At 44.9% G+C, this 24,536-nt stretch overlaps 1 protein-coding gene across 1 annotated transcript in view; it reads right to left on the minus strand.

Moving 5' to 3' along the window:
* The window catches only part of ESPL1 (extra spindle pole bodies like 1, separase), a 270,074-nt gene that overhangs the window by 185,438 nt on the left and 60,100 nt on the right, over nucleotides 1-24,536 (minus strand). The window contains exons 14-16 of the mRNA XM_082244709.1: nucleotides 12,096-12,267; nucleotides 2,888-3,016; nucleotides 2,643-2,799 (exon numbers count right to left, since the gene is read on the minus strand). Coding sequence (XP_082100835.1) covers nucleotides 2,643-2,799; nucleotides 2,888-3,016; nucleotides 12,096-12,267 — 458 coding nt within the window. The remainder of the gene's footprint in view (nucleotides 1-2,642; nucleotides 2,800-2,887; nucleotides 3,017-12,095; nucleotides 12,268-24,536) is intronic.

Below are 24,536 nucleotides of genomic sequence, written 5' to 3' on the forward strand. Positions count from 1 at the left end.
AAATTTAAAAACCTAGTATATTATATATATATATATATATATATATATATATATATATATATATATATATATATATATATATATATATATATATATATATATATATATATATAAACACACACACATACAGCAGGTTTACGGTTTTGGGGGGGTCTGATCGAGTAAGGAAGAAGTCAATCTTCCCCCTCAATTCTCCCCTGATTCGGTCTTCTCTCCCCGATGCTCCACCTCTGGGCTGGTGAATCTGGGAGTGTGAATTCTGACAGAGATCGCCAGTGAAGTGCAGAGATCACAGCTTCATAAACTGGTCGTTTCTGTGTCTGTCAATAGACGGATTCTCCCTGTGTGGAGGAGATAAGAGGAGAGCATGTTCTTCCCCGATCATCTGTTTCATAAACCAAAAATGATCTGCTATCAGGATCGCTGCTCATCTCGGTTTCATAAACGGACACCCAAAATCCACTATTTTTGTGAATCCCTAAAAAACCAAATATCACAATATTCTTTGTCAAATAGCCATCAACATTTTATTTCACTTACAGCCCTTTAAAAGGAAATCCTTATACATAACTACATAGTCAGGAAATGTTAGGCCATCATTCATATAAAAATTTAAAACCTGAAAATGGTTAAGCACGCAAAATGTAAAAACTTAAGAAATTAAAAAAGGTTAACCTTACGGCGGAGATTGCTTTTCATTTATAAAGGTCTAGGTTACATTTTAAAAACAGAAGAAAACTTAAAAACAAAAATGGTCCTCCAACAGGCTCATGTCAATGTGCATGCACTTTTGGAAACTCACTGCAACTGGATTGCATGGTACATCTGTGTCATGTGATCCAGTAGGGGGCAAACTGCGCTGCACTTGCAACCTGCATTTGGGGTGGTATTAACCTAATACCAACACCCGCTGCAGATCGAACTGCAGTACATTTTGAATGCGGTATGGGAAATGCGCGTTTCCAGCTCCATGTTCTGGTGTGAACGGGCTCTAACAGAGCAAACATTTTTTTCTGCATAAACGTATTATTAAAGAGGTTGTAATGGCAGAAGGTTCACCCTATTGCCATTCTATGCATTAAGATAAAAAGCCTTCTGAAAGTTATCAAAAAGGTCAGTAGAAAGCTGTAGCAGTTTCAGATTTTTTTGCAGTAGCATTTTTCAGCGTTTAGCTTTTTTCAGCCGTATCATTTTTTTTAGCAAAACTATACTCCTACAAAAGCTTATGGCTCAAAACGTTGATAAATGCCAATTAGCTGCGTTTTTTAGCTTTTATCACAGTTACAGCATTTTTACAGCTGAAAAACGCCTCCTAAAACCAACTAGTTCTGGGGGCTTTTTACAGCCAGAAAAATGCCCCTGCCAAAAACTGCTGATAACAGCACATATGTGCATGGACACATAGGATAACATGCTGGGGAGTTTACTGGGACACCCCTCTTTATTGGCTGAGACAGCAGCACGATGCTATTGGCTCCCACTACTGTCAAAGTCGGTGAACCAATGAGGAGAGAAAGGGGGTGGAGCCAGGGCATGGCTCAGTGTCTAAATGGACACCGGAAGCTGCAGCTCAGCTCAGGTGCCCCCAATAACAGGTTGCTTACTTTGGGAGCACTCAACAGAAGGGAGGGGCCAGGAGAGCTGGGGAGGTACCTAAGAGAATCTGGGCTGCTCTGTGCAAAAACACTGCACAGAGCTGGTAACAACATGTTTGTTTTTTTAACAAAAAAAAAAAAAGCTAAGACTTTAGTATCATCTTTAAGAAATTCACAAAAACTTTCAGTTGAAGCTGCATGATCTATGTAAAATGTTGGTTTGACCATTGAATATATAGTTAAACTAGGAGGCCGCAGATATGTTTTGATTACATGCTTCTATTTACCTGCTTGGCTGCTTCACTGTGCTTATGATCTACCATATGGATGCTTTGTGGGCCCAAGCACTGGTAAGGTAATCAATGAACAGGTTTTTATAATCATCGTGCTTTGTTGTGCATTGCCACTTAGGTCTGCCACATATTTCTGCTTTGTGGGTGTGTATCTGATTTGCAGCTTACCTTCACCCCCCCCCCCCCCCCATTTGACTAGCGTTTGATACATCACAAAACACGCTTGGCCCCACTGTTTAGTGCGTGCCTATCAGATTACTGTGCTGCTTTGCTTTTGTTGGGACTAGTTTTCAACTATCAGCTGTCAGAAATTCTGTTATTTAACCTGGAACTAAAAAGAGTGGCCACCCTATATTCCCATGCAATATTTTTCCAGTTGATATAAGCATTAGTACAGTTGAGCAATCTCTTCACAGTATTAACTGGATATTGCGCTAATAGGTTTGTGGTTAATAAAATGAGCCTATGGCCACTGATTGATATGGGGTTTATACTTTTTACACAAGTTTGTTTCAACAGATGTGGCAGATGCCAATTTGTGCTATTTCAGGACTATTTATTCTAACCTTAAAAGCTTTATATCTCACTGTTCCGTTAAATTTTATTTTCCTCTGTGCTCCCATTAGGAGGATTCACCCTCCATTTGTACTGGTGACAACGGTGGGTGGAAACCAAAATTTTACAGCTATTCTGTTAAATAAAAAAAAAAAAAAAAATACAAACAAAAAACCAAAAACCCAATTTTGTTACTTACTGCCGCATGCTATGAAGAGTTTTGGCTAATCTCAGTCCTTCAAGACAGAAGGACTTGGCCTCAGAAACACTGCCAAGGGAGCTCAAAATGTTGATAAGATCCTGTGAGCAGCTTAACAGATCAGCAAGTACTTGCCACTTCTGGAGAAGGTTCTCACCTAAACATATAGACACTTTAATTAAAAAGGGAAAGATTAGCTCAGAATTCTACCTAGTAATGTTAAAGTTTGCTAATGCTCATCATACCGTAATCCACAAATCGCATTTCTGTTGTTGACTTTGGAGCAGACAACACATCATTTCCCACTAGGAGAAGGACAACGCTCCTGAGCAACTTGTGTGCTTCTGTCACAGCAGTTTCTGGGTTGTGCCAACCTGTAAAAAAAAAAAATGGTAAAAAGGATATACCAAATCCAAAATAGGGGTAGGGAGCCAGAAAAACACTAAAGCTTGGCTTTAACCACTTCTGGACCGGAAGGTTTTACCCCCTAATGACCAGGCAATGTTTTGCAATTTGGCACTTCGTGACTAACTGGTAATTGTGCAGTCATGCAATGCTGTACCCAAACAAAATTTATGTCCTTTTTTCCCACAAATAGAGCTCTTTTGATCACCTCTGTGTTTTTTTTTTTTGCGATATAAACAAAAAAAAAAAAAGACTGAAAATTGAGAAAATTTAATTTTCTACATTTTATACTTTTTCTAATAAAAAATAACCAATAAACTACACATTTTTGTCATACATTAAGGTTTTAGATACCCCATGTGTGAGACTGTCAGTATAGCCGCGTACAGGACCCGAAAACCAATCACTGCCTTCAGGCTTCCTAAGGGCATAGATGATTACACTCCTCACTACCTATAACAGTTTCAGAGGCCATGAAATGAGAGCACAAAACACCCCCAAATTAGCCCTTTTCGGAAAGACACCCCAAGCTATACTTTCCAAAAAGGGGTAATTTGGGGGGGGGGCATTTCATGGCCTCCAAAACTGATAGTGAGGAGTGAAATCAACAATTTACTCCCTTAAAAAACCTAAAGGCAGCAATTGGTTTTCGGGGTCCTGTACACGGCTAGACTGCCAAGAAGTCTCACATGTGGTATCCCCGTATTCAAGGGAAGCAGCAGAATGTATTTTGGGATGTCATTTTACATATAGTCATGGCATGTTTGAGCAATGTATCATTTAAGGGACAACTTTGTGAAAAAAGGAAAAAAAAAAAAAACATTTTTAATTTTCCAGAAACGTGTGTGGCAAAATATAAAACATATTGCATGGACTCAACATGCCTCTTAAATAGCATAGGGTGTCTACTTTCCAAAAAAGGGTAATTTGGGGAATGTTTGAACTGCACTGCATTATGCCCAATATTCAAAGCTTATGCCACACATCAGCTACTCTTTTTTTTAATTGAAAATTACTTTAATTTTCCCCTCAAACATTCAATATTTCTTTAAAGCAGAGGTCCTAATAAACAAAATGGCGAGTGTTGCAATTTTTTTTTTTGTCACACGGTATTTGCGCAGAGATTGTAGAATTTTTTTTTGGGGGGGAAACACTTTTTAAAATTTAAAGCACAATTACACTATATATTGCCCAATTGTTTTGTAAAATATAAAAGATTAAAAATTGCGCACGCCCATGCAGCGGCAACAAACTACGTACATTTTTAACAGCCTTTACAGATTGCAACTTTAGATTTACGGAGGAGGTCTACTGCAAGAATTACTGCCTTCGATCTGACGTGCACTGCAAAACCTCACACGCATGCTGCAATTGCGGTTTACATATGACTAGACCAATGCGCGCAAACACTGGGGGACAGGGGTGCTTGAATTTTCTTTTTCTTTTTTTTTATTATTATTTATTTTGCCACCTTCCCTTTCATTTTTTTATTTTTAATGTTATCACAGGGAATTTAAATACCCCCTATGATAGCAATAAGAAGTGACAGGTACTCTTCAAAAAATTGGGGTCGATTAGACCCTAGATCTCTCCTCTGCCCTTACAACTGACTACACCAGGATTGGTGTGATAAGATGCTTTCCCAATGGCGCTTTTTATATCTGGCAAAACCAAAGTCATGAAATGATCATAGCTTTCGGCATCTTAGGCCATAGAGATGATTGGAGCCATTCTGGTCTCCAATTAGATCTATGGTCAGCTGACTGAACCACTGGCTGCAGTTCCTGGTTACCCAGTGGGACAGGAGAGCACGAGAAAACAGTGGAAGCAGGTTGTAAAAGCAGTCTGCCTTCCAATTATCAGATAGGATTGCTTTTACATGAAAGCCGGCCGCTGGCTGTAAAAAAAATGATGCCTAAATCTGCAGGCATCATCCTGGTATGACTACTCAAAGCTCAGCGACGTACCAGTACGTTGCTAGTCCTTGTTGAGCATATATTGTAAGGTTTTTTTTTCTTTTACCCATGCAGCCTGTGGGCAAATGAAAAAACAAAAAAAAAAAATAACCTAACAGATTCCCCCATTCACATTGATCGATGTGGATGAAGAAATCTTTGCCAGAATGTGTGGTATGCCGCCCACTATTAGACCTCCCAGTAGCCACCCACTTCTAATGATGTATGGGCATACATACAATGTTCTTTTTTTCCCCATTCAGCTCATGGGCCAAAAGGAATGAAAAAGAACATAGAAGATTCCTCCATTAACATCGATGTGGATGAAGAAATCTCTCGGCCAAGAAAGTTAAATATATGGTAAAGCATAGGGGAGATCCGCCTTCTGTGTCTACCCCATCTCCACTACGCTTCGCCATATATGCCCTTTTTGTGTACTGGAGTCAGCGTAGTGCTTGTGTACTCAGTTGATGTTCTCTTCTCTCACACTGGAACCGAAATGACTCAAGGATAGAAGATTGCATAATTTCCTGTGCCTGTGTTTACATTGCACAGGATGTTCTGCAATTGGTCAGAACCGATCATTAGGTCCAGGCCAAAAATCATTGGCCTGGACCTGATGACTGATTCTGAACATCGCAAGGCCTGCGCGCACGCGCCCCCTAGCCGCGCGAGCAACCAACATGGTTATGTCGGTTCACGCAGCCGAGCCACCTTACCACAGAACTGTGGCAGGTGGTCGGCAACTGGTTAAAGACTGACTACTCTAGCCATTAAATGCTTAAAACTGTAAAAGTGCTGAAATGCTCAGCCAAAAATTCATCCTAAAAGCATGACTCTAGACCAAAGGGTTAGCACATTTATCTAGTACCGAACATTGTCCTGGGTCCCCAAGAGAGATCCACTCATGTCACACACTTGTCATGGCTGCCTTGGACCCCCGCCTTGGAAAACATGTTTGGCTTTGGAGCTATATGCATACCAATATATACCAAAGATCAGCCTCACTAAGTGCAGGTACTTTTTGATCAGAAGCTGCTATATCACCCAAGCATTTTTAAGTGACGATTACCCATATATAAAATTTTATCCTGGCTTCTTAAGTTCTGGGAAGCTTGATATTTATTTTGAAATACCTTTATTATATATTTAATCCTAAAGTGAGGATTTCACATGTGTTGTACTTCCCAAAGGTTCCTGTGACTATGCTTGCCTGGGTCTCCACTTAGGGGGGGGATCATGTCAGATCTGCAATATTGATAAGTGTTTAAAAAGGTTGACAGTACATATGGTCACTTCCTAGCAAGTTGAGAAAGTATGTTCACCGATTAGAATTAAAAAAGTATATTTAAAAATACAGAACATATTGTAATTCATAAAAAACACCCTTTTCTTCCCCTACCCTGTGCTATAGTTAAAAAAAAAAAAAAAACACAACAACACTAGCTATAACCCTCTGGTGTACAGAACAACAAATGTATACAAATACACCTAAGAGAGCTGATTAGACCCATATAAATATATTGGACCCATTGGCAGAAAAAGAAAGTGGCTGCAGCTGAAGTCGGAGAGAGTTTAGCAACGCTGACTATAAACTTCAAGTGTATTCCCACTGTGCCCTCACTGGATAATACATTATTACAATACGCTGCCTATACATTAGAAGTCACACCGCATCCCTCCCCGGTTTATCTGATTTTAGGGAACGTTTACAAGGGGCCTTTTGGTCACTTGGCTCTCAGGACTTCTCTTCTGCACATCATTATGTCCACCAATCGTCATTTCCGGAGGTCTCTCAAATGTCTCAAGACCAGAGGTTCACAGATACAAGTAGTTTCCATCTCATGCAACCTTCCCCCTTTTCTAAAATCACTGCCTGATGCTCCGGCATATAACCGTCCACTATCCACACAATTAAGTGGGAGTGTCACCTAAAAACTGATTTGACATGCTCTCTGCTTTACATATAAAATATTGCTTGTAGAATCATGCCCTTCCCCTCATTTTTTGGCTAGATGGGAGAGGGATATAGGTTTCAGACATCGACAGCACAAAAATTCTGACAGTCACATAAATCCTCTATCAGCAATAGGTACCAGGAATCAGGATACTAGGTGGTTATGCACTCCAGACACATTACACTGCATGTACCCAGCAATACCGGATATTTGGCGTTATGCTCCTGCTGGGGGGGTAACTTGTTGCATATATTCCGTTCATACCCAGCCCTCCAGGAAGAGCATTCATGCCATGGTCCAAAAATTCAGATACCCAAGTACTTTTTACACCTGCTTTATTTCTTAATCACACCCCGATGCCAGCGAAAAACATACAAGATATCAGTGCTGCTCCATTTGGTGAATGCAGCCTGATCCTTCATCTCTACTTTGTGGAAAACCACAACTGCCCTCTTATACTCTGGTTTCATAAGTTGGAAGACATCTGTTACATGGAAAACCCGATTAGAACCCTAAAGGGAACAACTTTTTTTTTTTATATATTTAAATTTTATTACATTTATAATAGTTTAAAGATACAAAATTACATTTCACACAGTATATTCAAACAGTAGTGGATATCTCCCCCCTCAATGATCCCTCCCTCTTCCACTCTATTATTCATGTAATCCTCTCTTTCTTCACCATTACCTATACTTCCCTTTTAATCCACCCAAATTTCTGTATATTTACTAGTCTTTAAAAATTCTGCACATTTTTCCCCATTTGTTTGAGAAACTCTCTGATCTTCCTCTGCTACCTAAACACACACACACATACATATATTCAATTCTAACCATTTTTTTGGAATTGCCCCGTGATGGTACTCACCGTCACTGGGAGTGAAAGACAGATACTTTATGGTTTGGATAACTTCAAATGGGAGAGTAATGTTTATCAATATCTCTCAATATGTGAGGACTATTCCTGTTTGATTCTGAACATATTCATTGAAAGAGCTAATCACATTGGCTTCTGTGCCATGTCCTTCAATGTCAGAGACAGGCTTTCTCTATGGTTTGTGTATTGAGAGGTGTATTGTATTTCAGGACCTAGAGGACGGAAAGTCTGCTAGTTAATTGGCTCAGGTTGATTGAATCATTGTCATGTGTTGGTTGCTGAGTGGAAATCGTATACTGTGTGTTGGTTGGTCTTTAGATATGTTAATTCTATTTTTTGTATACAATTTCATCTGCATATGATAATGTAATCAAGCAAACAGTGACCTGTGTGGTAATCTGATCAGGAGGGGGAGGTCCATGCTGTATATAAATTCTGTGTGACTGTTCAATAGAGTGATTCCAGTACAAGCCAAGTTGTTGGCTAGTTTTGTATGTAGGGCGGCTGGAAAATCTAGTATAAATGTTCAAAACTGTAGGAAGCCGTATACTGACGGAAACCCACAAGTACAGTGTGGGTTGAGGTTCAGTTACAGCCCCCTTTGCTGCATTAAATTTGGTACTGTTGTACTTTTATGTTTGATTTGTTGGTTTTATGGAACACACCCATGGGTCATTGATGAAGTCCACTCCTGTAATTTCCCCAATATATGGCTGAACCTTATGCCAATGTTCATGGATCTTACGGCAGTCCCACCAGATGTGGGTCATTTTGCCCATCATGTTACAGCCCCTCCAACATAGTGGGGATTTCTCTGGTTGGCACTTTTGTGCTTTTACTGGTGTTCTATACCATCTAAATAGACATTTATAGTTCATTTCAATGGCGTTTACATCCGCCGCACAATTGTGGACAGCTCTCAGTTTTAAGTTTAGATCTTGCTTTTTTAATCATGATGCTCGTTTTCCCAATGTTTCCATAAATGGAGGCTTCCTCAGTCCTGCCATCTCAGTAAGCATTTTGTATATCTGGGAAATACTATGTTTTACGTTTGTATGTGGGTTACATCATTTTCCACTAGGTTCAGGTCCTTCTCAGATCTAATGGGTTGTGGAAAGGATCCCACAGTGCTTTAAAGCGGAGTTCCGGCCGCAGGGGTGAAATTTAGCTAAAAATACCCTTGGGACAGTCCGGGCTAGTACACTCCACAATGGATAGCCTCTGTACTGTCCCTGATCGCACTTACATTTTAGAAGAAATGCTTACCTTGAAAATTTCTTCTCCAGCGCTGCCATCTAGGATGTGGGCAGCTGAAGCCAGCGCGTCCTCTTCCGTGTCCTCTTCTCCCACAATGCGCCTGCACCTGCCCCGCTCGTCACTTCCGGTGCAGGCGCGTCATCCCTCCACAGCTTCTGGGCATGCCCAGAAGCTGTTTAGCAGGGAATGAGGTGCCCGCACCAGAAGTAACGAGCGGGGCAGGTGCATTGATTCCTGGGAGCGATGACGTTCAGCTCCCAGGAATCAATGCAAAGAGGAAGTGACAGCGCGGGCCGTGGCCGCAGAGGGAGGAAGTGGAAGAAAGGTAAGTATATTGTCTTCAATAACAAGGTAAGTAAACAAAAAAAAAATAAAAATCGTAACTATCCATTTGGTTTTCAGGTTACCAAGAGCAAGCTGATGGCCCAAAATCGATGACGATTTTGTGGCCGGAACTCCGCTTTAACTGAAAATCTCTCCATTCAGAGACCCATTTTCCCCCTTAGTTTTGAGTTCATGCTATGGCCTTATCTTTCCTCCTTGTGTAATATCTTAACTGTGTGTCTAATCCAGTTACCATATTGTCTCGTTCCCAGGTGTAAAATATTTCGTGCATTCTAGCGATAACAGCTGTGGGTTATATTCCCATTTGGCTTGTCTATGCATCGTGTACCATATCTTGTAGACTCAATTTCATGTGTATATTCATATGATTCCCTATATTTTGGAGGAACCCAAATGCTCTTATTTATGTTCTACTTAGTGTTTTCAATGTTACCCATCTTTTGTCTGAATTTTTGACCATTCTATCATACGTGAAAAATATAACTGCATTACATCATCTTATCTGGTGCAGCTAATCCCCCTTGTGATTTGTCTTTACTGTAATCCTGGCTTCTTTCCCTGCCAAATGAACTTATGTATTATTGTTTAAGTTTTTTTTTTTTTTATATTCCAATATCTCCTTATTATAATTTCAAAACAACAATACAACACTAACATGAAGAACCATTCATACATAGTAACATCGATAATGGTGACATGCATAGAACCAAAGGACCATAAGTCCAAAAGAAGTTTCAATTACCCCCATAGGGGAATTAATATCAAACATCACTCGTCACTACCTGTAGCCTATTATTGATAATCAAAAAAATCCCCACAATATCCGCTGAATACCAAGTCACTACCAAAACAAAAATCAGACCAAAAAAAAAAAAAAAAAAAAGGGAGGGCAGAGGGAGGGGAAAGGGAATAAGGGGAGGGAAAAGGGGGAGAGCAAGGCTGCTCCCCTTCCAGCATTCGTCACCAGCAGCAAGGACCCATCACATGCAATTAGTTATTAAACCTATAGTAGGGTTCCTGGTTACCTTAATCCATCACCACTACATCTGAAATGATTCAGCCATGTGCTCCATCTAAATGATTTCTTTACCGAGCTTATAGTAGCCAGACTTTTTCCATCTAGCACTGCTGATTAAGCAACATGAGAGTGTCAAGATGGACCTGGAACGTTCTGAGATTTCCACCGTCAAGTGATTGAGAGCTTTACCGCTAACAAAAAATGTATTATCACTGCCTGATACTTAAACGGAATCTCATGTATATTCAAATGTAAAATAGCCAATTCAGTATTAGGAACCATACTATATCCCACAATCTCTGAGATCATAGAGAAGATTTTAATCCAAAATGACGTAATTAATTTGTATGACCACATTATATGAAACAATGTGCCCTGTTCGCCACAATTCCTCCAGCATAAAGCTGAGCGCGAAGGGTAAAATTTAGGAAGTTTAATAGGTCCTCATGCCCCACTTTTACTCCCCCTATGTCTACAAAGTTCGGTATGGTCGCTAGTAATGGTTTCAGTGACAGGACGAACAGCAGACACCCATTGCTCATCCCAATAAACATTCCAAAAGAAGGCAAGAAGAATTACATTCAGATGGAAGAAGTCCAGTGAAGTGAGCACGAGTAGTTTTATCCTGCCTCTATAACATGTCTGAGAAAGATTGCATTTAGTTCATACCCAGTAAGTCCTGTGGAGGAGATAAAGCCTTTTTCAGAGAGGCAGGCATCGCTATCTGGTGACCGAGACTTGGAATAGTGGTGGAAGGATGCACGGCTAACACTACTGCATGCAGTAGAGGCACATGGGGTGGATTGGTTTTATCAATACTGATTGGGATGGACTATATTCTAATTGCCTCATGGGGGCATAGGTTATTTTGTGGACAATATACTTTTAAAGATCATTGTGGACACTTGGTTTTACAATATTTGTTACTTTCAAGGGTTACATTGTGATACAAATTAAGCACTGCACGTTTACTTCACATGTATTTAACATTTTTTCGGTTAAAAGAAAAAAAAAAAAAAAAAATAAAAAAAACAAACAAAAAGGCACTTCACGTAATTATTCAATTGAATAGCAATTGTGTATTTTTTTGCAGAGGGAACCAAGTCTTGTTCCCTGAGGAACAATTGTCAAATGCGTTGAGACTGTTCCACACCTGTTTTTAGTGAAACCTACATAAAAAGGCTTATTGCTGGAGTCATGGGACAATACAGATGCACTAGCATAGCGATATTACTTTATATGTAGTTACTGCCAGCCCTTTGATATATGTACAACTGGATACTTTTATTCTAATGCATAAATACATTTTGGATTTTACTCTTCGGTGTACGCACATTGTGAAGGTTGACAAAATCCCATACAGAAATATTCATTTAAACATTGGGAGTTTTCACGGATGATGGCATTCCCCCTGGGGTGAAAAGCACTACAGTTCTGTTGGTACCACTTATGGTGTTATAAAAAGGTATAAATCTGCCAATGGGAACACACCAGTTTTGGAGACAACTTTGTGATTTTTTTTTTTTCACACCTTGGCAAATAGGTGGAAAATCTTGCATGCAAATGTTTTTACATAACAATATGCCCAATGTGTCTTTATAAATAAAAGTACTTTCAAAATATATTTTTTTTTTACCCTGGGCACAGAGCTTCTTGTAAAGATCTGGAAGCAACATTGTGGGTGGAAGCCTGATGTACGCGGAAAGCTCCTGCAAGACTTGGACTTTTAAAAGGTACCAGGCTTTGGAGGACTTCTGCAGAGATGGGTGTTGAAGAAGACTTGTAAGAACTTCTACTCCATTCTTAACCTGTATCAAAACAGATCAGTTTTACTTTCTTTACACGCATACAAACACTATAATTTTTCATTCTATCCAGAATATGTGCAAGTTCACTGTGCAGCTTGTCCTTGGCTTCCAGTCTTCCAAGCACAGTGGGACAGCTGTACTTGCAAGCCTTGGCACCACAATACACAGTTTTCACAAGGTGCATATTAAAAAGGTTTCATGCCCACTTTTAGTAACATAATAAAGTTATACCATTGCAGGTATTATTTCAGCATGATACAGAAAAAGGATTATTCAGCTGGTCATGGACACTGCATTTTTCACTTTGTTCTAGACCAAACTTCTCCAGTCCCAACATCCCTTCTGGACTGGATCTCCGAGTCGCTCAAACGATGTCTGTTCACACAGTCTACCTCGGTTTCTCAAAAGTCCCTAACCTGTAAGTTAGTTTAGACGGCTATCAGATATGGTCACCCGTCTAATCCAGAACAGGCAGACCTGGACAAACGCGCAGCATGCCCTCTCAAACCACTTCCTTAGCAGTGTTTTATATGTTTTATATAGGAGCTCTGACTGCAGTATACACACTTTGTGGGCAGAATCACTCTGTTAAATTGACACTAAACTGTGGTTTAAGAAAAAAAAATGAATTTTTGTAAAATCTTACCGTAAAATTCCTCTGAGTCCTCCGACAGTCGCCACCACCTCTAAGTCATTACTATTGGGATGTCCCAAAGCAGTGTAGACATGAGGGGTGGGAGACGCAATCACAGAAAAGGTAACGCAGTACCCACATCAGAAAAAGGAACCATACACATACAGTAAGAGCCTTCTGGGCAATAGAAAAGGCTCACAGGAGCAACAACCACAGAAAACAAATAACCCAGGGGATAAAATACCCCAACAGTCAGGGACCCACAAAAAAAACAAGGGTCCCCTATGGCACTGCCGCACTGAGAACTTTGCGGCCAAAGGAGGCATCAGCCGATGCCAGAACATCCACCTTGTAGAATTTGGAAAAAGTGTGCACCGACGACCAAGTCGCAGCCTTGCACACCTGGGCCACCGAGGCCTGATGCCGGTAGGCCCAAGATGTACTCCATGATCTAGTAGAGTGCGCCTTAACAGGGTAGGGTAGAACCCGTTCCTTCGAGGCATAGGCCTGTTCAATGGTCTGTCTGATCCATTTGGCAATGGTCGCCGCAGACGCGGCCATGCCCTTCTGAGGTCCCTCAGGAAGGACAAAGAGGGAATCCGATTTCCTAAATGATTCCGTGGACAGGTAAACCCTGATCGCCCTGACAACATCCAAGGAATGCAATCTCCTTCGGATACTTAGGCTTCGCACAGAGCGAAGGCAAAACAATGTCCTCATTAAGGTGAAAATCAGAGACCACGTTAGGGAGAAAAGACGAATGAGGTCGCAAGACCACCTTATCCTTGTGAACCACCAAATAAGGAGAGCGGCAAGACAACGCCGCCAATTCTGACACCCTGCGAGCCGAAGTGATCGCCACTAGAAAGGCAACCTTTTTAGACAGCAGAGGCAACGACATCTCCCGGATGTTTTCAAAGGGAGAACGTTGTAATACGGACAGAACCTAGTTCAAGTCCCATGGAGGCAAAGGCTCCCTCTGGGGGGGAGCCAAATGCCGCACACCTTGAATGAAGGTGCGAATTAAGGAATGAAACGCCACAGGGCGTTGAAAAAGAACAGCCAGCGCAGATACCTGGCCCTTTATCATGGCCAGTGCCAGGCGCTGGTCCACACCAGTCTGGAAGAAAGCCAACACTCTCGATACCGAGTATGAGCGAGGGGAGAACCCCCTGGACTCACACCAGGCGAAATAGGCTTTCCAGGTATGATGATAGATTTTAGTAAAGAAAAAATCAGGTGCGCTAAATTCACGTTTGTCACAAGTCAGGAGGTATATGATACTATAGTAAGTATCTACCACACTCCTGTGATGTGTACCTCGGTTGATTTGCAATCAAAATGGGTATACAACAACACTATATACTCATGTACATAAAATGTAAATATAACTGTGATGAATAAATCGTGGTGTATCAATGTCACTCCAGTGAAAATCAAAAAAAGGACAACACAAACGTGCACGCTGAAAATATTCAACATAAAGTGTCCAATAGTTCAACCGTTGCCACCTCTGTGTGATAGGTGCAAAACATAAAAAAGGTGCATATAGTTCCAATTATTCCCACACAGGCTTATGGTGAATCCACCTAGTAGATTCCCCTGGGCTTGTCTGGTGCAGAACTGCAGATAATCCCCAAAAAGGTGGTGGGACCTAGCCCCTTACCAGAAGGGAGAAGGTCAAGGGCGGAGTGTCTACTCAGTAGTGTAGTAGGGATTTCGGGAGAGAAGGTGAAACACTCAAGTGGTAAATGTAGCCTCTTACCAGATCGCTCAATAGTAGGGCAAGTATCACACTGGTGTCCTGGTGCCTGTTCCCAATCCTGATCCTCCACACTCTGGGTAAGAGGCACCATGACACCAGTGTGATACTTGCCCTACTATTGAGCGATCTGGTAAGAGGCTACATTTACCACTTGAGTGTTTCACCTGCTCTCCCGAAATCCCTACTACACTACTGAGTAGACACTCCACCCTTGACCTTCTCCCTTCTGGTAAGGGGCTAATCCCCAAAAAGGTGGTGGGACCTATCTGCACCAGACAAGCCCAGGGGGAATCTACTAGGTGGATTCACCATAAGCCTGTGTGGGAATAATTGGAACTATATGCACCTTTTTTATGTTTTGCACCTATCACACAGAGGTGGCAACGGTTTAACTATTGGACACTTTATGTTGAATATTTTCAGCGTGCACGTTTGTGTTGTCCTTTTTTTGATTTTCACTGGAGTGACATTGATACACCACGATTTATTCATCACAGTTATATTTACATTTTATGTACATGAGTATATAGTGTTATTGTATACCCATTTTGATTGCACATCAACCGAGGTACACATCACAGGAGTGTGGTAGATACTTACTATAGTATCATATACCTCCTGACTTGTGACACACGTGAATTTAGCGCACCTGATTTTTTCTTTACTATTCTTTATCACCTTTTGGCTCTAAGGTTGCAGCTTCATTCACTTCACAGATCCTGCGCACCAATACTTTTTACACGATGATAACTTTAGATTTTACCAGACAAAGTTTTCCTAGCCTTGATCAGGGTAGGAATGACCTCTGGGGAGAGACCCTGTCTCTCAGGACCTGGCTTTCAACAGCCAGGCCGTTAAATCCAGCGACTGTAAAGCAGGATGGAAGATCGGTCCCTGAGACAGTAGATCTTCTCGCATTGGCAGCCGCCAAGGAGGCGCCACTGCCAGGTGAACAACGTTGGCATACCAGGACCGGCTTGGCCAGTCCGGCGCCACCAGAATCACCAAGTGCGGTTCCGAGGCTAACCTGAGAAGGAACCTGGACAACAACTTAATCAGAGGAAAGGCATAAATCAGACGATACTGATGCCAAGGGGCCACCAACGCATCCGAGGCGTCCGCCCACAGATCGCACGTTCTTGCCACAAATCTTTCCACCTTGTGGTTTAGCCGAGACGCGAACAGATCCACGCCCGGGGATCCCCACTTCGCACACATTTGGAAGACCTCCGGGTGCAGGGACCATTCCCCCTGGTCCAGGGTCTGGCGGCTCAGATAGTCGGCCTGACAATTCTCCACACCCGGAATGTGAACTGCTGAGATTGCCGGGACATGAGTCTCGGCCCAAGACAGAATGATGGTCACCTCCCGGGCCGCCCGGGCACTCCTGGTGCCCCCTTGGTGGTTGATGTAAGCCACCACGGTAGCATTGTCCATCTGTACCCGAACAGGATGGCCCTGAAGTCGATCCGACCACTGGAAGAGAGAGCTTGATCGCTCTAAATTCTAATATGTTGATCGGAAGGGAGGATTCCTCCCCCAATCAAGTGCCCTGGGCAGACAGGTTGCCCAGGATTCCACCCCAGCCCGACAGGCTGGCATCTGTGGTAATCACCGTCCACAATAACGGACGGAAGGATTTTCCTTCTGACACAGCCGGGGACTGGAGCCACCACAGAAGATCCATTCTGGTCCGGTGACTCAACGAGACACTCAGATCCAAGGACTGAGGCAGTCTGTCCCACCTGGCCAGGATCTCCGCTTGAAGAGACCGTGTGTGAAACTGAGCAAAGGGTATCACCTCGAAGGCCGATACCATCAACCCTAGGGACCGCATGCAGGTCCTGAGTGATGAGGATGGCTTGTCCCTGAGAGACCCGATCTCGTCCTGGAAGATCTGGAGCTTGTCCTCCGGCAAGAACACCTTTGCCTGAGCAGAGTCCAGGATCATTCCCAGATAGGGAAGACGAACCGAAGGAGACAAGGTTGACTTCTGTACGTTGATGGTCCATCCGAACTCCTGGAGCGTCTGTACCGTAGTGGATAGATCACGCAGTAGGTCCTGGCTGACACTAGATCTTAAGAGGAGATCGTCCAGATATCCCAAGACCGCAATGCCCTGTGCCCTTAGCAGGCCCAGAACAGGCGCCAGCACTTTGGTAAAGACCCTTGGAGCCGAAGCGAGACCGAAAGGTAAACGCCACAAACTGATAGTGGTCCTCCACTATTGCGAACCGAAGGTACCTCTGGTAACCCTCGAAAATGGGGATGTGGAGGTACGCATCCTTCAAGTCCATCAAGGCGAAGAACTCCCCTGGACTCAGGGAGGCCACCACCGATCAGAGATATTCCATACGGAACTTTCGAACGCGCACGAAGCAGTTCAGCGCTTTCAAGCCCAGAATAGGACGCACCTTGCCCTCCTTTCTGGGCAAAGTGAACAGATTTGAATAAAACCCCCGAAACCTGTCCCGATGAGGCACCGGGACAATCACCCCCTGGGCAAGGAGGTCCTGCACCGCTTGACGCAGGTCCTGAAGACGCCCTGGGGTCAAATGAAGATTTGAGGGAAAGAACCTGTCCGCCGACCGGGAAAGGAATTCGATCTTGTACCCTGATCGAATGATTTCCTGAACCCACCTGTCCAGAATTCGGAGCAGCCAAGGTTGGAGGAAACTGCGCAAATGTCCCCCCACCCCGGAATTGGGTGAGGGCGAGGATTGACCCGCCGGACTTCTGCTTGCCCGCCCAGGGCTTCTTCTGTCTACCCTGGCCCTTGAAGGGTTTGCCCTTGGTTCGATTCCGAAAGGCACGAAAGGACCCTTGGTCGACCCTAGGTCGAGAGGCGGAACCCCACTTGCCCCGAAAGGACTTGTTCTTCGGGTTCTGGGGCAGCATCATGCTCTTGCTCCCCGTGACGCCTTTAACCAAGGTATCCTACGCTTTGCCAAAAAGGCGAGAACCTGCATAAGGAAAATCAGCAACCGTTTTCCGTGATGTCTGGTCAGCCGACCAGCTCTTCAGCCAGATCAATCGACGGTTAAGTACCGCAACACTAGATAGGTGTGCTACCAAAGGGGCCTCATTTAAGGCTGCATCACACAAATACATGACTCCTTGGTGAATTTGGTCCACCATAGCCAGCGTGGCAGGCGGGGCAGAATCAGACGCGAGGTTGCGTCAAAGCACCTTAGTCCAATCAGCCACTGCCTGAGCCACCAGAACGGATGCGAAAAATCAGATTTTTGTAAGATCTTACCGTAAAATCCTTTTCTCTTAGCTCATTGACAGACGTAGTCTTCTTGATTCACATCAATTGGGTTATGTTGTCTCCGCAGGAGTAGGACTAGGCAGAAAGAAAAAACGTTCTGGCTCCACCCTAGGGGCAGTCCCAGAGGGTATATCCTCCCTCTTTCTGCTACAAGGAATCAGTTCTGTCACAAAGCAGCAACAGAGAATTTAACCCAACCCCATGATAGAGGGGCGGGTACTACGTCTGTCAATGAGCTAAGAGAAAAAGGATTTTACGGTAAGATCTTACAAAAATCCGATTTTCTCTGTCGCTCATTGACAGACGTAGTCTTCTTGATTCACATCAATTGGGACATCCAGAAGCAGTGCCACAAATGAGGGGTGGGATTTGACAGAAATCAAAATCCAATCTAGAAGGCCCAACCGGTGCCAAACTAGAAGTTTTAAAGGCTCATTATAAACAAAGAATGAGACTCAAATAAAAATTCCAACGGAAAAAACCCTAGAGGTAGACCACTGGTCTCCTCAAATGGCGGCCTGCAAAACCTTGCGGCCAAACGAGGCATCAGACGATGCCATTACATCAACTTTATAATGTTTTGTAAAGGTATGCACCGACGACCAGGTAGCCGCCTTGCACACCTGGACCACTGACGCCTGATGACGAAAGGCCCATGACGCACTAAGTGCCCGAGTGGAGTGCGCCTTAACAGGGAACGGGGGCTCCCGACCCTTAATAGAATAAGCCTGTACCACCGTCTGTCTGATCCATTTGGAAATAGTCGCGGCAGATGCAGGCAACCCCTTTTTGGGTCCATCCGGGACCACAAAAAGTGAATCCGTCTTGCGAAACGAGTCTGTCGTTTTCAAGTATACCCTGATCGCCCGGACCACATACTAGGAGTGTAAAGCAAACTCCCGAGGATGACTGGGCTTAGGACACAGGGAAGGTAATACAATTTCTTCATTCAGATGAAATTCTGAAACCACTTTTGGTAGGAAGGATGGATTCGGACGAAGAACCACCTTATCTCTATGAACCACCAGATATGGGGAACGACAAGATAATGCGGCCAGTTCTGACACCCTGCGTGCAGAAGTGATAGCCACCAAGAAGGCCACCTTCTGGGACAACGTAGGTAGAGGAATCTCCCTATATCTTCAAAGGGAGGTTTCTGAAGAACCGACAAAACTAAATTAAGATCCCAGGGTGGTAACGGCGCGCGCACTGGCGGAGCCAGATGTCGCACCCCCTGGATGAAATTCCACACCAAGGAATGAGTAGCCAAAGGCTTCTGAAAGAAGATAGCTAATGCTGAGACCTGACCCTTGATAGTGCTCAAGGCCAGTTTCTGCTCAACCCCTTGTTGCAGAAAAGCTAATATTCGACTAACCGAATAAGATCGTGGGTGGAACCCCAGGGGTTCACACCATGCAATGTAGGACTTCCATGTGCGATGATAAATTTTTCTGGAAGTCGCTTTCCTTGCTTTAACTAGAGTAGGAATAACTGAAGCTGACAATCCCTTGTCCTTCAGCACCTGGGTCTCAATAGCCAGGCCGTTAAAGCCAGCGATCGCAAAGCAGGATGGAAGATCGGTCCCTGAGACAGTAGATCCTCCCTGAGAGGAAGTCTCCACGGGACGTCCGCCACCAGTCTGACCAAGTCGGCGTACCAAGCTCGGCGAGGCCAGTCCGGAGCTACCAGGATTACTGGAATTCCTTCCTCCTCTATCCTGCGAAGAAGTCTTGGCAGTAACCCGAGAGGAGGGAAGGCATACATTAGCTGGTATTGCCCCGACGGGGCGACCAGTGCGTCTGCGGTCTCTGCTAGAGGATCGCGGGAGCGAGCCACGAATCTCTGTACTTTCCTGTTGAATCGTGATGCCAACAGATCCACATCCGGGGTGCCCCAACGTAGGCACAACTGGTGGAAAACTTCTGCATGGAGGGACCATTCCCCCTGATCCAGAGTCTGACGGCTGAGATAATCTGCCTGCCAATTTTCCACCCCCGGAATGAACACCGCAGAGATAGCTGGAACAAATTGTTCCGCCCAGCGAAGAATGCAAGCCACTTCCTTGGCCGCTCGGACACTCTTGGTGCCCCCCTGGTGATTGACATAAGCCACAGCCGTGGCGTTGTCCGACTGGATCCGAACCGGGCTGCCCTGGAGCTGCTCGGTCCAGTGAATCAGACAACGTCTGATCGCTCTCAGTTCCAATACATTTATCGGTAACCTGGATTCTTCCGGGGACCAAAGTCCCTGAACGGATAACTGACCGAGAATTCCTCCCCATCCGGATAGGCTGGCATCCGTGGTCACTATCGTCCAATATATTGGTAGAAATGACTTTCCCTGGCTGAGCATCGGAGACCGAAGCCACCAGACCAGAGACTCTCTGGTCTGTTCGCTCAGTCGGATCCGATAGTCCAGGGATTCCGATTCCATCTGAGGAGAATCTCTTGCTGAAGAATTCGGGTATGGGACTGGGCAAATGGGACTGCTTCGAAGGAAGCCACCATCAACCCCAGAACCCTCATGCAAGTCCGAAGGGAAGACCAGCTGTTGGATAGTAACAACTGGACTGCTGATTGAATCTTCCGGAGTTTCCCTACCGGAAGGAAAACTCTTGTCCTGACTGTGTCTAGAATTAGACCCAGATATTCGAGCCTCTGGGTGGGAACCAGAAATGACTTTTGCTGGTTCACCAGCCACCGAATTCCTGTAAAGAAATTATAGTAATTTCTATGTTTTGTAGCAGGGTCTGAGGAGACTCTGCATGAAGCAGGAGATCGTCTAGGTAACCTAGAATCGATATGCCTCTTTGGCGCAGTAGTGCCAACATTGGGGCCAACACCTTCGTGAAGACCCGAGGAGCCGTGGCGAGACCGAAAAGTAACGCCACAAACTGATAGTGGTTCTCTTCTACGGAAAACCGTAGAAACCGCTGATGTCCTGCGAAAATGGGAATGTGAAGATAGGTGTCCTTGATGTCTATGGACGCTAGGACATCCCCTGGATGCAGGAAGGCTGCTACTGTGCGAATGGATTCCATCTTGAATTTTCTTATGTTGAGAAAGGAATTGAGTGCCCTTAAGTCCAGAATTGGACGCACTTTGCCCTCTTTCCTGGGTATTGTAAATAGGTTTGAATAAAACCCCTGAAAGCGTTCTGTCCAAGGAACGTGGACTACCACTCCTTGTTGTAGTAAATCCGTGACTGCTCTCCGCAGATCTTCTAAACGATCCGGGGATAGTCGGATATTGGAAGGGAAGAATCCCGCCGGTGGGAGAGATCGAAACTCGATCTTGTACCCTGACCTTATGATTTCGCAAACCCACTTGTCCGGGATTCTGGAAAACCATGGATCCGGGAGCCGGCGAAGACGTCCCCCCACCCCAGTTATGGGTGGGGGCGCACCTTCAGGCTTTGGTAGACTTATCTTCAGGTCTGGAGGGGGCGGGCCTTTGCTTGCCCGACCAACGACCCCTGAAGCCTCCTGAAGGGGCTTTGGAGGACTTAATTTTTTCACCCGCGGGGCGAAAAAAAATTTTGTGAGCAGAGAAAGAAGGCCCTCGTCTTTGACGAGGTCCTTTACCCTTAACATTTTGCGGTAAAAAGGTGCTCTTTCCTCCCGTGAGATCCTTAATGATCTCATCTAAGTTGGTTCCAAATAGACGCTCTCCTAAAAAGGGGATATTAGCCAATGCTTTTTTGGAACCTTGGTCGGCTAACCAACCTTTTAGCCACAGTGTACGCCTGAGAACCACTGCTGAAACTGATGCTCGCGCCAATAATGGAGTGGCGTCTAACGCCGCATCACACACAAACTGTAACCCCTGTATCATCTGTTCCAACAAATCTGATACCGCCTGAGGGACCTCTTCTAAGTCCCGGCGTAACCACTTGGTCCATTCAGTTACAGTCTGCGAAACCAGCCCAATAGCAATTATTGGTCTGAAAGCTGATCCAATCAAGGAAAACATGGTGCGAGACATAGCTTCTATCTTGCGATCCACCGGATCTTTAAAAGACGGAGCGTCTTCTAAAGGAATAACCGTGGCTTTATTCAATCTAGCAATTGGTGAATCCACCACAGGTGGTTCTGTCCATTTCTTAATGAGGGTTTCCTCAAACGGATAACGCCTGTCAATGCGTTTAGAAATAGCAGAAGTGCGTTTTGGCAGACTCCATTCTTCTTTGATTGGATTGCCAAAACATTTGGGCAATGGAAAAACCTTCGCCACTTTGATGTGTTTTTTTAGTCCCAAAGGGGATTTCAGTTTCAGCTATTTCCGACGGAGTACCCTGTAATCTTAAGGTTTCTTGAACAGATACAATGAGTGCGTTTACCAACGCTTCCTCTCGTGCTATGGCTGATGCCGAAACATCCTCCTCACTGTCTGAAGAGACAGTACCCGAGACACCAATCCCAGATGAGGTACCTGCAACTGCAGAAATAGGCTCAGATTCTGAATCCGAAGTTTCAGATAATATGGGGTTAGGCGGGGGTCGCTTTCTTGCGCCCTGTCCCTGACAAGCCACTTCCACCCGGGACACAAAAGTTTCCATAATAGCTGACAATGATTCAATCGTCAGTGGGGTGCTGGAGGATCCTGCAGACACCTCGAGGGGATCCGGTGGAGATACATGAGTGGCAGGGTCCATGTTAATTCAGGACACCTTTGCCAGAAAAAAAAAAAAAAAAACTTTTTTTTTTTATGTGTATCCCCCTAGCGCAATAGCGTCCCTCAGAGTACCTGCTTCTTGATCCCCACAGAGAGAGAGAGAGAGAGGGACCCTGAAGGCTCACCACCCGATGCAGAGAAGTTTCCTACCAACTGCAGTCAGCGTTTGTCTCTTAGAGACTGGAAAGAGCTGTGTTCGTTTTCCCGGGTAGAAGGAAGTGGCTCCGCCCCCTGTGTACGCCTTCTGGCGTTCCCAGCTCTCCGAGGTTAGCTGGGCTATTCAAACATGGCCGCCCCCATACAGGAGACAATAGACTCCAAAAAAATGGCGGCCGACGTGACCTGCGGACATACATGTACCTGGTCTACAGCAAAATGGCGGCGGATTGCCGAAGTATCGTTTTCCCAGCACATCCACCTGTATATCATGCTGATGGCGGTTTATCGATCTGCAGGAGGTCCACTACAATTAAGGTAGGATTATACCTCCTATGTCTGCTGCAATACTGCAGTCTGCTGGGTAGAGTGTTAGCTCCCAAACCAAGTCCGCTTGCCCACCAAACACATGCTGTATTTACAAGGGGGACTTTTAGTGTCAGATAGATACTGACCATGTAAGGAGGGGCCCATATTCCACACTGCCTCATAACGAGGAAAAGGAAACATTTACTCACCATACCGAACCGACAGGCACCCTCTCTTCACAATACCCTCTCCACCGGGGTGGGGGGTTGTTGACCACTCCGGACGCCTCGACTCTCTGGTTCCTGGCGTCCAAGCGAGACTTTTAACTCGCAAGGTCAGTCCCTCCAATGGGACTCCGTCGCGGCCGACCCAGCGCGGAGCTCTGGTCTGCACGCGCTCGTAGGCAGAAACCGGGGTGACCACTGGATCTCAACATCCAGCCCGTCGCCCGGCCCCGCATACTTACTTGAATGTGTCGCGGCCGACCAAGCGCGATGCAATGGTCTGCGCGCGCTCGTAGGCCGGCTGGGGTGACCACTAGTGTCGCCCAGATCCGGCATAATTGCTTGAAGATCTCACAGGAAAAAACACTGGAGAAAACTACCTAAAAAATATTTTTTCTAAAAAAAATCTTGCCAGGACCAAGAGATCCCAGCAAGGAACTTCGGTCCTTACTCCTGACTAGACAGAAAAAAACTGATTCCTTGTAGCAGAGAGAGGGAGGATATACCCTCTGGGACTGCCCCTAGGGTGGAGCCAGAACGTTTTTTCTTTCTGGCTAGTCCTACTCCTGCGGAGACAACATAACCCAATTGATGTGAATCAAGAAGACGACGTCTGTCAATGAGCGACAGAGAAACAGGTTTGAGCAAGGAACCCGCCACCGTGTAGGAATGGCGGGCTAGAGACTCCAACCTTCTGTCCGTGGGATCCCGAAAAACCAGGGTCTCCTCAGTAGGAATCAAGGTAGCCTTGTTTAACACGGCCACAGTGTGATCCACCTGTGGAGGCACACCATCGCGATTCCGTAGCCAGCGCAAATGGATAAAGCAATTTAAACCGACTAGGTACCGTGAATGGACGTTTTAAAGTGCGCCACAGTTCATTCACAGTGTAATGAAACTCAGCGGGGCAGGGAAAAACCTGTGCCGACTTGCGGGTCCTGTGCGTCCCAAAAGATGACAATGCCCGGAGGACTGGGATCATCCTCACAGAAGAAATCAACTCATCCATAGTCGCGCATTCACGCGACCCTGGGGGAGAATCAAGCCCCTCCGCCTCCCCCTCAGACCCCAGCCGGTCCAGGGATGAGCGAGAACCTGAAAAGGGCACGCCAGCCACAGCAGCCACATCACCATCTGAATCAGAGGAAAAAGACAGTTTAGGCCTTTTCCTAGCAGTACGTTCAGCCATCAACACCATCTTGGACACTAAAGACGCCACTACGGCGGCCAAATCAGG

This window comes from Pelophylax lessonae (assembly GCF_965119305.1).
Source record: "Pelophylax lessonae genome assembly, chromosome: 2".
Classification (NCBI taxonomy): domain Eukaryota; kingdom Metazoa; phylum Chordata; class Amphibia; order Anura; family Ranidae; genus Pelophylax; species Pelophylax lessonae.